A 12928-nucleotide genomic window follows, 5' to 3' on the forward strand; every position below is an offset into this window, starting at 1 on the left:
AAACTTCGAAATTTAAACCCTTGGTATCAATACATGAACAAAAATCAAACGTAATTGACGGTTTGGACATACTTTTTAAGCTACTTTTTTATTTGATTTTTATTTTGTAGTATAGTTTTATAATTTTAATTGTTCATTTTTATATCACTATTTAAAGACTACAAAAATCAATTAATTAAAAAATATGTTAATTATATTTTTTTTATTAAATAAACAAACCATTTTTATAATAGAAAAAAATAGCAAATGTAATTGATGGGTTGAAAAAGATAATCCATGCAGCAAATAATTGATCTGTAATAAGCGAAAAGGAAAACACAAAATTGAATAATTGACCCACTACTAAAATCCTGACACGCGCCAGTCCACGTGGAATAATATAAAAGAGAGGTAGTGACTAGCATACGCCTATGGTGCGTAGTATCGTAACCTGCGCCTACACTTGCAGTGTATAACCGTGTGTGTGTGTAGAAGAGGAGGGAAATAAAAGGTAAGGCAAAGAAAGAGAGAGAGAGATAGAGGGAGAGAGATAGAGAGGGAGAGAGAGAGAGAGAGAGGATTGAGTTGTTGTTACTGAGTGAGTTGAACGAGTTGGGTGACCGATCGACAAAGAAACAACAAAGACCAATGTAAACAAAATAAAAACCACAGGGGCTTGGCTTTGGGGTCTCTCGGGGAACTTGGGCTTTGGGTCGTCTTTGGTGTGGAATTAGCAAAATGGTGAACACGAAGATTATTAGCCTCTCCACCTCTCCTTTACCACCACCACCTCCTTTCTCTCTCTCACATTACCCTAAAAACTTCAACTCCGACTCTATCTCTATCTCTCTCCCTAACCCTAATTTTACCTGTCTCTATCCAAACCAGACACCGCCATATTCTTTTTGCTCACCATCCCTATTCTCTTTCTCTGTTCTTCTCTCTCTCTGCCTCTCTTTCTATTCTCTCTGCTTTTCTTCCTCTCGGGGTTTGCTTCCTTTCTTCGTTTCCTTTCACTACGGCGACTCTTGGTGCCTGAATTTTCTTCGATTCATAAGGTAATGGATCGCTCTTTTGCTTGAGATTTCGTTGATCTTATGATGTTTGCTTATTTGGGTATTTCTTTGTTTCTCAATTTCTCTTTGTTTCTCAATTTCTCTTTGTTTCTCATTTTCTCTTTGTTTCTGATGAATGATGAGTGTGTCATTGTGCTTGTGTTGATCCCTGGGATTATATTCTATATTCGTACCTTGTATTAGGTTTTGATGTATGTAATTTTGGGGTTGCTTTGATTTTATCTCAACTTTTTTCGATTGCTTCTAAATTCTGATACTTTTGGTGAAAAGTTAGTTGCTTTGGGGTTTTTGTTCTCATCACTCAATGGAAGTTTCTGATTTAATTTGGTCCTGGGTGCGCAATTATCATATATGGATTTGTTGAGTTTTAGCTATATTCCATTTTGGTTTCTTTCTTGTGGTTGTAGGTTTTGTAATTCCCGTGCTATTTTATTTGGATGTAATCTATCTGATTGTTTTAGTTTTCGTATGTTATCTGTTAGCTATTACGGTACTGTTTTATGGGATTCTGGGTTTTTACCTAATCTCCTTATACATTGATCAGCTATCAATACCAATTTGTGTTATTGCCCACAGGTTTTTGTTAACCTCCTCCTCCCACCCCAAAAACCCTAGTCTTTTTTCTCTCATTTCAAATTGGGCTCTTCATAGTTAGACTTTTTCTGCTTGTTCTTGTGGGTGTCATGTTATGAATGCTTAATACTTCTCCTATGCTCCGTCACTCCAATGCTACTGAAAATAACAGCATATCATTTGCTTATTTGTAATTATCCGTATAGTTATTTATGTTTCCTCTTTTAATAGGATTTTTGGCATTGCTGGAGTACTTCGTTGGTGTGTTTTTTTTTCTCTCATTTATTTTTTGATAAGTTGTGGCATCACAAGAACTGGGCTGTAACAAAATTTCCCTCATGGAAGAGTTTAGCAACAATAGTCACAGATTTGACAGTATCAGCAATGCTGTAAGAAAGAAGAGAAGTCAAACTTTTCGTCGACCTCGGCCTGATTCACAGCCATACTCTGAACTCCATGACCAGTCATCTTTGTCATCAACTACACCGTCGGACGACCTGAGCAAGGTCTCTAGTGATGAGAATGCAGGTTGTGATGCCAATTCTAAGAGAAAAGAATTGAGTCTTAATGACTGTGTGGCCAGGGATTTTCCTGCTGGAGGTACCAGTGAAAAACCTCACAATAAGGACGGAAAGGATGTAGGATTTGATTTGTATTACAATAATGAGCCAGGACGAAATGGGATCAATAACAAACGTTCTAGCGAAGGTGTCCTTGCCCCTGCTAATTGGAAAAACACAAGCATAGTGACTGATGGTTTTATATCAGAGTCAAGAAATGCAGATGGATTTAATGGAAGGAGTGATGAAAGTCCAAGTACTAGGCTGTCAGGATTAGATGGGTTTGGAAATGAGAACAAGGTTAAAATGGTTAAACTCAAGGTTGGTGGTGTCACACGTACAATTCAGGCCAACTCTGCTTTCAATGGTACGACAGAGGGTGGGTCTTCTACAAAGACTTCTCGATTGTCAGATGTCTCTAGACCACGGCAGAAGCAAAATAATCTGGTAATAAATTATTGCTCTTCCTTAGCTTAGGTCAGGGAATCACTGTCGCTCCACATTATACCGAGAGGATTTTTATTTTTATTTTTGCTCTTTTATCATCTTATTTGAGATATTTATACCTATGCAATGTCAGATTTGGTTGATATTTTTTTTAGTTTTGTTGGTTTAACCCACATCGGAATATCTAGTTGTCACCACGTGGGTCTTTTTAATTGGATAAATGGAAATTTAGAATCTTAAGTGTATGGTAAATAATCTTTTGCATTAATGTCTGCATATGAACATAATAATTGCATTTATTATCATTCCTCTGTTGTGATCTTTTCATTAAACAAATATCTTTGTGGCAGGCAAATTCAGATGATAATCATTCCCCTTCAGATAAGAAGAGTGGCTTAAAAGGAATTCCGTGGACGGATTTCTCAAGAAGTGGTTTTAGTCTTGGGAGGGACCGTTCTTCGATGGGCAGGATATCTGGAAAAAACAACTCTGGAAAGGAAGGTGACAAGTCCGAACCAGTTCGTAAGAGCAAGAGAGTACCTAAGAGGCGTGTTCTTGATGGAGAATTTGGAGATGATGAGGAGGATGATGAGATTCGGTATCTGGAGAAACTCAAAACATCGAAGGTTACTGCAGGGTATAGAGAAGATGATGAAGAGACAAGCAAGAAACATAAAAAACTTTCTGCAGTTTCTAATATTGATAATGCCGGTGCATCAAGGTTGGGCAAAGACCTTAAGAGGAAGTCAAGAACAGATAGAGTATCTGGAGACACTGATTATGAGGAAGAAGAAGATTCATTATCTGATGGTGAGCTTGAAGGTAAAAAGAAACAAAAGAAGGAAGCTGTTGATTCTTTGATGGATGGTAAGAGGGAAATGACTCTCACAACACGTCAACGGGCCCTTCAGTCAAGCAAAGATGCTTCTTCTTCCCCTGGTGCAAGCTTAATTGAGTTTCCAAATGGATTACCACCTGCACCACCTAGAAGTGAGCTTTTCTGCCATAATTTCATACACTACAAATTCTTTTGTTATATAGTTAATTGTAATATTTCCATTATTGTTGTGGTTGACCACAGAGCAAAAGGAGAAACTTACAGATGTGGAGCAGCAACTGAAGAAAGCTGAGGCTGCTCAGAGACGAAGAATGCAAGTTGAGAAGGCTGCTAGGGAATCCGAGGTATGTTCTATCTTGCTTTTTATTGTTCATCATTGTTTCTTAATTACTTCAGGGCTCTAGGAGTGCAACCAGCTTTTTTGGTTGAATTATGTAGGCTGAGGCTATTAGAAAAATACTTGGTCAAGATTCCAGCAGGAAGAAGCGAGAAGACAAAATAAAGAAACGCCAAGAAGAATTGCAACAGGTTTTGAAAACTATAAGTTGATCTCCTTCCCTCCCTTCCTCACTCGCCTCTGTTCGTTTGACCGTCTGTAAAGTGCTCTAGCAGTTCAATCTTTTCACTCACGGTACTTTATGATGCAGGAGAGGGCCGCTAACGCTTTGATGCTTCCATCAAACACCATCAGATATGTGACGGGCCCAGAGGGGACTGTAGTGACATTTTCCAATGATATGGGTCTCCCCACTTTATTCAACTGTAAACCCTGCAGGTAATCCATTTTCTTGCACATTATACTTGAGATTTATGCTGCTTTGCTGAGGGTCGGTCTTAACATCTTGTGCTATGGGAATTCAGCTATCCTCCTCGGCGTGAGAATTGTGCGGGTCCATCATGTACCAACCCATACAAGTATAGGGATTCTAAGTCAAAGCTTCCTCTTTGCAGTCTTCAGTGCTACAAGGCAATCCAGAAAGAGAGGCTAACAGAAACTACGTGCTAATCAGGGGCGGGACATAGAAGGGACATCTCCCCTGCAAACTTTTGAAAATGCGAAATAAGTTAAATATGTGTCACTTGTAAAATACTTATTCTTCTCTTCTATTATATTCTTCTCATGATAGAGTTTCTCAATAAATGAAATCAAATATCACCATTTAAACCTCACAATATCATTTAATTGATTAATATTGTTTTTAAGAGTGTGTTTATGTGCTATCTTATTCTTGACCCAACTTCATTTTTATAATTTTTTTTCTCCACATTTACACTAGTAACAAACTGCCAAAAAAACAAAAGTATATCAGACTTCAGACCTTTTAACATTTCCAAAAAAACATAAAAAATAACTGCAGCTCTCAAAGCCTAATTTGTTAGTTTAAAACTCTCAACCTAAAACTAATGTAATATAATCAGTTCATGAACAATTAAATATCAGTTAACAAAATAGTATACAATTACTCAAACGAGGTAATACAAAGTGGTAATGATGATTAGTACAATAAATGTGTAAACCTAAAAACTAGGGGGTTTTCCCCAAAGAAATTTCTCGTTTTCAAATTGTATCGAAGCCTTGAGTTGTTTCATCTTAACTTTATCGCATGTCGCTTTTTAATTTTCAAATTTGAGATTTTAAAGGAGTGTAGATTTCATAAATTTTATGAATTCTTATTGGCTTTCATTAAATTCATCAAAATCTTAAAAAAAATGGCTGAAATTCTCATAACCGTTATATGAACAAAATACATCCAAACCATCAAAATTACCACTTTTAATGAAATCTATGAATTTTTTATTCGTGGTAAACAATAGATGGAACAGTATTGGGCTACCTTTTATTGGGCCATGGGCTTTAGGCTTTACTGGACAGAAAGGCCCAATCCGGATTGAGGGCAATGGAAATGTGATTTGCGGTGGAAGATATTAGACTGGAAATTAAGGTGGTAAGGTGTTGCTTGCTCCAACACTCCACTCTGCACACTCTGCCGTCGTGAGCCGTGAGCTTTATTTCGCAGATAAGCCGCCAACGATTTTAATTTCAAAACGTAAACCAAACAACAATGGCGCAGACGTGCGTTTCCACTTCGGCCTCGTCTCTCAGATTCAACTCCCTCCTCTTCGCCCCAAACCCTAGCTCTTCTCTCCAACCACAGACCCTCTCTATCCCCTTCCAACGCTTTTCTTCCAGGTACTTTCTAACAACCTCAACCTCAATCTCTATGTTTTCTTTTTAACTTTTCTTTTTTCGATGTTTGGTTTCCGAGAATATGAATTCATTTCTAATTTTGAATTTTTTATCTTCATTATTTAGTGCATCTCACATTTCTAATCTTAATAGAGCTATTTTGATTGGCCAAGATAAGAAATTTCAGACTTCATAATCCGAAAAAATTACTGCAAACTCAAACTTCCGATTAATTGCTGACAAAACTGATGGGGATAATGAAAGTGATACTATGAGTTCTATTTGTATGTATGGTCTTCGGTGTCGTAATGTTTATCTAAAAGTTTGGGGAACTTCTTCAGCTTGAGCTCAATTAGGAGGTCATGCTTAGAGTTTCCAAACATCTGGGATTAAAAAATTTCGAAACTTTTCTCCTTACCCAATTCTGTACATTTTGTATATCTACTGTATTCATGAAAATTTAGCAAATGTTACCACAACATAAAGGAAAGATTTTGGCTTTCTTTTCATTTTATTGGTGTCAGATAGAACATTAAGGTTTTGATGTTTTGCAGGAAATTGAAAAAGTTAGCTGGGAATGGCAAAAACCTCCCGAGTTCTCCAGTGAAAGCTGTCTACTCTGGTGAATTTTGGGCACCAGATAGGAGTTCTCGTCCAGGAATTTGGTCCATAAGGTGGGTTTAGATTTGATTCATGCCTGCATGATTAGTTTTATCTTGGATAAGTTCAAGTTCATTTATTTTACTTATGTCAGTTTGAATATGATGTTTTAGGGATGATTTGCAAGTTCCATCTTCGCCATACTTTCCTGCATATGCACAGGGACAGGGGCCACCCCCAATGGTGCAAGAACGCTTTCAAAGTGTTATTAGTCAGCTTTTCCAGCATGTAAGGTGGTAGCTTAGGTGAGTTCTGAACTCCTAGTTACTATCTTTTAACTCATGGTTTTGTTGTCATTTTGACTCTCAGAGGATAATACGTTGTGGAGGAGCTGTTGATGATGACATGGCAAATATAATTGTTGCTCAACTTCTTTACCTTGATGCTGTTGATCCTAAGAAGGTGTTGTTTTTATACTATTTTATTTTTGTTCCTGGTTTCCAGTCTCTGTCTGTCTGTCTGTCTGTCGCTCTGTCTGTCGCTCTCTCTGTCTCTCTCTCTCTCTCTCTGTCTCTCTCTCTCTCTCTCTCTCTCTCTCTCTCTCTCTCTCTCTGTCTCTCTCTCTCTCTCTCTCTCATGCATGCATCTTGCAATGATTTTTGGTAAGGTAAAGACCATTGTGCAATAAATTGATCAGTTTGTGTGTCTTCTGATTTCTTAACAGGATATTATCATGTATGTAAATTCACCAGGAGGATCTGTTACTGCTGGTATAATCTATCCTAGGAAACTGCCTTGCTATTTTTGCAATTTTTGTTCATAGGGCAGTTGTTGCTGATTACTTGACTGACTTGCTTTTTATCTGCTTAGGTATGGCTATCTTTGACACTATGAGGCATATCCGACCTGATGTCTCCACTGTATGTGTTGGACTAGCAGCTAGGTACATTCCTTCTCTTCTCTTGTTACTATTAATGGGTCTTCCAAGTGTGTGTCTGTATGTGTTTGGTGTTAACTTGCATAGATATAAGGTACCAGTGTTGGTAATGCAAATTTATTCGAAGCGTATATCTTTTCCTGCCTCCCAGATACTTTTGACTTGATTTACTTAAACTTTTGTTTTCTTTCCCTCTTTTTCTTATCTTTGTGTGTGGGACAGCTGAAATTTCTATTCTTACATTGGGTTTTTCTCCCATTTTTCATTAAATTTTAAGGGTGATATTTTCATTATTCTTGTGGCTGCATGAGACTGAGGCAAATTTAAGCTTGAAGTGTTACTTATTTTGTGAAAGATTTCATTTGCTACTTGTAAGACTGTAATTTGTTAATATTGTATTACTGAATGGCTATATATTTAGAATCTGAAAGAGGTGTTTGTTGATGGCAATAATTCTTACTTTTTGTTAATGTTGGCATCCAAAACAATGTTTATCACCACTCACCATTAATTGATATATATATTTGCTTTTCCATAAACAGTATGGGGGCTTTCCTGCTCAGTGCTGGTACCAAAGGTAAGCAATTCCTGTGGACCTGTGACTTGTATAGTTTATGGTTTATGTATCCTTAAGTTTACTAAATATGTTTGCATTACTTCACTGAAGGAAAAAGGTACAGCTTGCCAAATTCGAGGATAATGATCCATCAGCCTCTTGGTGGAGCTCAAGGTGGGCAAACTGACATAGATATTCAGGTATGTTATTTGTTTTCCATTTTTGAACCCTCTATCCATGTCGGCCAAAAGCCATAGAGAAATATCTCTGTATATAGTTGGACCTCATGTTACTTAACAATCACATCTTGCTTAAACTTTTATGGCTGGCCTATTATACCTGTCTATTTTGGTAGTCAAGGCTTTGAATATTATATCTAAAACTCTTGATGCTTGTAAATTTTTAACCCACCATAATTGTGGCATAATATGCTTGGATTTGGACTAGACGGATTTAATTATTGTACAAGTTTTCCATTTATTTCCTAGAACACATCTCTAAATAGTTTTTACTAATCAAGGGAAAAAAAATCTCTAAATTGTTGGCATGCTGTACAGGCAAATGAAATGCTGCATCATAAGGCAAACTTAAACGGTTATCTTTCTTACCACACTGGTCAAAGTCTTGCAAAAATCAATCAAGACACGGATCGTGATTTCTTCATGAGTGCGAAGGAAGCCAAAGAGTATGGGCTCATAGATGGAGTGATAATGAATCCTCTCAAAGCTCTCCAACCTTTGCCACCCCCGCCTGAGAGTAAAGATGAATCTGCTGAGCAAACTGTTGCGGACAGTAAAGCTGAATCTGCTGCCTGAACTTCTCCGGGTGCTGCAAGTTGGCAATGTTGTAGAGTTGTACGAGAAGGAGAATGATATTTACGGAGTAACTTTTGAATGCTGAATGATGTTGATATCCGTCTGTCTGCAAAAAGAAATATTAGTTTTGCCGTTGATTCCCTCTGAACGAATAATGATTGAATTTTGAAAAAATAGAAAATTCTGTTTCTTTTCTCTTGTTCTTTGAGCATTCACTTCAGTTATGATGATAGTGATGACAACTGCTGTGGTGATTGGCATGCTGGTTCTTCATAGTCATTCTTTGTGAATCAATACGTCTTTCTCACATGCCCTCCGTCACAAGTTCACAGTCTTCACATTCGATTTGGATAAAGCCACTTTTTTTTTTTTTTTTGGGATAAAGCTACTTTAATAACTGTGGTGATTAACTTCTTTTTTTGGCTAATTATGTTGTTAAATTTGTGTGCTAATGAAAATGATATTAAAGCTGTGATTAAACTCCAGTCTATTACTGGTTCCTACCACTTGATGCTTGGCATCTTCAAATCTATGTGACGTGCACGTTACGTGCCTCAGATAGATACATGGTCCCGGAGATTTGACGACTATGTATGATTTTTGAGTCCTATAGTCCTATAGTCCTATACTATACGGTATGGGGACTTGTTAGTTTCATGTTTGGCCTTTTGTACAGGGAATCTGTAACGGAAAACACCAAAGAACAAATGTAACATAGAATTGTAGTTTCTAGATTCCCGAACCTGATCCTATTTTTACAAAAAGAAAAAGAAGCAAAATGACAAAGAAACAAACAACTTACTCTCCCCACCAAATCAACCACCCACCTATTAACATTTAAAAAGAGCTAGCTTCTGTCGATCACACAACCAAAAGCAGGACGTCTCTTCCACCAAACCAAACCACTCAAGAAAAAGAAACACCTCATCTCAACAAAGATGTTTGAGCACTCGTGGACCTCGTGCCATCTTTAATTTACTTATAATAACCTCTCTCTCTCTCTCTCTCTCTCTCTCTCTGTGTTAGTGTTGAAGCAGTGATTTAAAGATGACATCCACCCAACTCCCCATTAACTTTTTGCCCATGAGTCTTGACAAAGTGAAGCAACTTTCTCATTTTGTGAACCCAAAATAGAAATATTCTAAAAGATGCCGACTAGGAACCACCGCCGGTAGTGGGCATGAACATGACATATATTAACAATTTAGCTAGGTACATTGTTCTAAGGCTGCAAACACTAAAACACTAAACACTTGGATCAAGAAGGGACAGGAGGAATCCTTTCAAGGGAAACATTGCTCCTCATGAAGCTTGGGAAAGATGAAGATGTGGGCAATTCTTCAAGCTCATCAAAGACATCATTTTCTTCTGATTTGGGTGTTGAGAAGCTCATGAGCTGAGAATAAGAGAGGGGCTCTTCATCCAAGAGGAACCCAAGATTGTCATGGTCTTCTTCTTGGTCAATCATAATGTCTTGGGAACATCTAATTGGGGACTGAATGTAGTGGAAATGATCATGATCACCTGCATCTTCATCACTTGCCATTCTAGGATGGTCTTCTTTCCCTTGTTCTTGTTCTTGATCTTGCTCTTGCTGTTCCTGCTTTGGTTCTGCAGGGACATGATCCTCAGTGGGTTGCATTTGGGGTTCTTTTGGTGATTGGATAAGGTTATTGGTGCAGACATCAGGATCTGGATGGTTATGGCTAGAAGTGTAGGTGATGATGAGCACTGAAGCATCAGTTTTGCTTCTCTCCACTTGTTTTTTGGCAGAACAACCCTTTGATGTACTGCACCTATAGTACCCCCTGCATATATATCATCATTAAGTACTACTGTCAAGAAAACAGAATCCTTGTGAATCTTTTTTGTGAAAGTATTTGGCATAACAGAAACCCACTCCAACCTTGCCAATTCAATGATATGGATCAGAGATGACAACATGAGTCCCTTTGGGACTTCAAATATTTCATTAAGATGTTAATTAAAAGAGGCCAATTATTATTTATGAGCAAAAGAAAAATAAACCTTGGATAAGGAGATCCCTTTATAGGTTTTTGACCATACTTCCTCCATGACCAAAGATCAGAAGGGGGCCCTTCATTCTTTAGTTTCCCCACATTTGCTGCTATCTTCACTGTCACAACAGTCTTCTGATTAGCCACCTTCCTGTAATAGTACCTTAAAAATAGTTATATGCAAGTTTCAAGTGAATTTAAAACCCTAGAGATCAAACTGCAGTCTGAAAAAATCACTGCAGGTGTATAAAAAACGTACCCTCCAAATCAAGTTATACATATAAAAAAGTTGGCCTACCTTCTTTTGGATGCCTGACTCTCTGGCCTGAGTTCTTTTGAAACTTCTGAGTCCGGTACCGGAGAAAGCTGGGTTCCATTTCCATCCATGTGGACTTGTTCTACTTCTGCTTCCTCCTTGGTCTTCTATCTTCTTTCTGTACTCTGAGATGAAAGGGTTGAGTAATACTAGAAAGATTTTTTCTTTTTCCTGGGGAGAAGTTGCATAAGCAATAAGTGTAAAGAAATGGATCAAGATCAGAACTGTAATTGATTAAGAGGGAGAGAGAGAGAGAGAGAGAGAGAGAGAGAGAGAGAGAGAGAAAGGAAAGCAGAAGGATAAGCTAGAGATGACAAACCCCAAGTTGCTTTCTCTCTTTTCTTTTCACTCATTTAATATAAAGCTATGAAGTATATGCACATATCACCATTCACCACCTTCCCCCCTAGGTAGGTTAGCCCCACCCCCACCATCCAATATTATAGCCCACCCCATTAGAAGTTTAGAACCATGCAAGGGACTTTTGATATTTCCATGGACAAAACATGTTGGCCCCCCATATACACCTTTTAATGCTCCATACAATCAATGGATTTGGTATATATATATATATATATATATGTAACAAGCAGTAGTGAATATCCAATATCAAATGTCCAAAACCCAAAAGTTTAAGTTATTAAAGGAATACCCCCATGTCCAATTCCAGGTTAGCTATTGAAGCTCAAAGACAGATATATATATATATATATATAATATATGATCATATACAGGGCAAATAAAATGGACAAGTACTGTCTCAAACCACTACATATAATAAATATATTTAATTCTACTTATGTTGAATATTTGTACTACATATATCTTTTGTATTTATGTTACCTCACAGGCTCACATCTTTAAAACTCTCTCAGCCCTGCACTATTTTAATACACTATATATCTGCGGTTTCCCATGTGAATGATAGGACAAGCCAGAACCCCACGACCAGACCAAACCAAATTTAGTGCAAAGACAGATGTGGAACTTTAAGGCAAGATAGATTTACCCTCTGCTTAATTTACTGAATTTGGGGGGTGACATGGCACATTTTACCTCAGTGTTCATTTCAGAGATTAAAGTAGAAATGAGAATATGAGATCACAGGGTTTCCTTTTTTACTGTAAACAAGCAGGACCCAGGTGTCCTCATTCCTACTCCTGTGCGCTTATGTTATGGAAAATGGTAGCTACTTGTCACACATCAGACTTCATTTCTTAATTTGAGAAGCAGCCAATGAAGGCCAAATTAAATTTGAAGCTTTCAAGTTTGAACTGCTCAGCCACACATTCTAGCTGCTTATCCAAAACTGTGTATATATATATACATATATATATATATAAGATTTTCTCTAGAGAGGATTTTCGTATTTTACAAAATTTGTGGATGTGAACTATTCGGTCATCATTCGGTAGACAGCCGCAAATTTTGATCGACAGGTGTTGTAGCAAGTTTGGTCGTTAGGATCTAGTAAATGACTACGGAATAACAACTGGATAGTTCACATTTGTAAATTTTATAAAATGCAAACATTTTTCTAGAGAAGAATTATATATATATATATATATATGAAAACTTTCAACCAATTAAAAATGGTGCAAGTTAGGATGGGAATCATTCATAATTTCGACCTGGTAAGCCATCCCACATTCCCACGTCAAGAGTACCATTAGGTTCTGAGAACCACAGCATGTAGTTGCCTTGAGTTAGGCCCACCTACCAAGCTTATGTTCCTCTTGCAACAATTAGATTCTTAGAAGATTCCTTTTGTAGGCGTCATTGGGAATTAAAATCAAACAAGTAGACAACATAAAAAACAGATAATTTCGTTTATCCATAAGAGAAAAAACAAAGTGATTTAGTTTAAAATTTCCAACTTCTTTTTTATCCGAGAAAATAGAAAATAGTTTCGGAAATAAGTAGGAGGATTGAAATATCACCTCAAGTCCACATGACCGACTCATGATTGAGACAAATCTTGCACGCATGATCGAGTCCAAGCTCATTCATCATCGTGACCACCGG

At 37.4% G+C, this 12928-nt stretch overlaps 3 protein-coding genes across 3 annotated transcripts; 2 read left to right on the forward strand and 1 right to left on the reverse strand.

Moving 5' to 3' along the window:
* The first annotated feature begins 516 nt into the window (after positions 1-516).
* Positions 517-4676, forward strand: LOC147280341 (HIT zinc finger and PAPA-1-like domain-containing protein). The gene is made up of 7 exons (XM_086249786.1): positions 517-1037; positions 1860-2635; positions 2986-3625; positions 3717-3817; positions 3912-4001; positions 4121-4248; positions 4335-4676. Exons 2-7 carry the CDS (start codon positions 1967-1969, stop codon positions 4477-4479), a joined length of 1773 nt encoding a protein of 590 aa, XP_086105912.1. The 5' UTR covers positions 517-1037; positions 1860-1966; the 3' UTR covers positions 4480-4676.
* A 720-nt stretch (positions 4677-5396) lies between these two features.
* Positions 5397-8765, forward strand: CLPP5 (nuclear encoded CLP protease 5). The gene is made up of 9 exons (XM_086249787.1): positions 5397-5664; positions 6216-6335; positions 6435-6549; positions 6631-6723; positions 6986-7031; positions 7132-7204; positions 7741-7775; positions 7866-7954; positions 8312-8765. The coding sequence occupies exons 1-9, from the start codon at positions 5537-5539 to the stop codon at positions 8567-8569; spliced, it is 957 nt and encodes a 318-aa protein (XP_086105913.1). The 5' UTR covers positions 5397-5536; the 3' UTR covers positions 8570-8765.
* A 945-nt stretch (positions 8766-9710) lies between these two features.
* LOC147280343 (uncharacterized) lies at positions 9711-11225 on the reverse strand. The gene is made up of 3 exons (XM_086250463.1): positions 10886-11225; positions 10598-10738; positions 9711-10377 (listed from the first exon to the last, which is right to left on the reverse strand). The coding sequence occupies exons 1-3, from the start codon at positions 10972-10974 to the stop codon at positions 9828-9830; spliced, it is 780 nt and encodes a 259-aa protein (XP_086106589.1). The 5' UTR covers positions 10975-11225; the 3' UTR covers positions 9711-9827.
* Positions 11226-12928: the final 1703 nt, after the last annotated feature.

Source organism: Dryas octopetala, chromosome 7 (genome assembly GCF_963921425.1).
Source record: "Dryas octopetala chromosome 7, drDryOcto1.1, whole genome shotgun sequence".
NCBI classification, from domain to species: domain Eukaryota; kingdom Viridiplantae; phylum Streptophyta; class Magnoliopsida; order Rosales; family Rosaceae; genus Dryas; species Dryas octopetala.

Excerpts from the sequence above, each read along its gene's own strand:
- LOC147280341 (XM_086249786.1), top strand. The coding sequence starts at position 1,967 with ATGGAAGAGTTTAGCAACAATAGTCACAGATTTGACAGTATCAGCAAT. Across the intron at positions 3,626-3,716 it reads ACCACCTGCACCACCTAGAA|AGCAAAAGGAGAAACTTACA; the intron begins GTGAGCTTTTCT and ends GGTTGACCACAG. Across the intron at positions 3,818-3,911 it reads AGGCTGCTAGGGAATCCGAG|GCTGAGGCTATTAGAAAAAT; the intron begins GTATGTTCTATC and ends TGAATTATGTAG.
- CLPP5 (XM_086249787.1), top strand. The coding sequence starts at position 5,537 with ATGGCGCAGACGTGCGTTTCCACTTCGGCCTCGTCTCTCAGATTCAAC. Across the intron at positions 6,336-6,434 it reads CCAGGAATTTGGTCCATAAG|GGATGATTTGCAAGTTCCAT; the intron begins GTGGGTTTAGAT and ends ATGATGTTTTAG. Across the intron at positions 7,032-7,131 it reads AGGAGGATCTGTTACTGCTG|GTATGGCTATCTTTGACACT; the intron begins GTATAATCTATC and ends TTATCTGCTTAG.
- LOC147280343 (XM_086250463.1), bottom strand. The coding sequence starts at position 10,974 with ATGGATGGAAATGGAACCCAGCTTTCTCCGGTACCGGACTCAGAAGTT. Across the intron at positions 10,739-10,885 it reads AGTCAGGCATCCAAAAGAAG|GAAGGTGGCTAATCAGAAGA; the intron begins GTAGGCCAACTT and ends GTACTATTACAG. Across the intron at positions 10,378-10,597 it reads AAGGGATCTCCTTATCCAAG|GGGGTACTATAGGTGCAGTA; the intron begins GTTTATTTTTCT and ends ATATATATGCAG.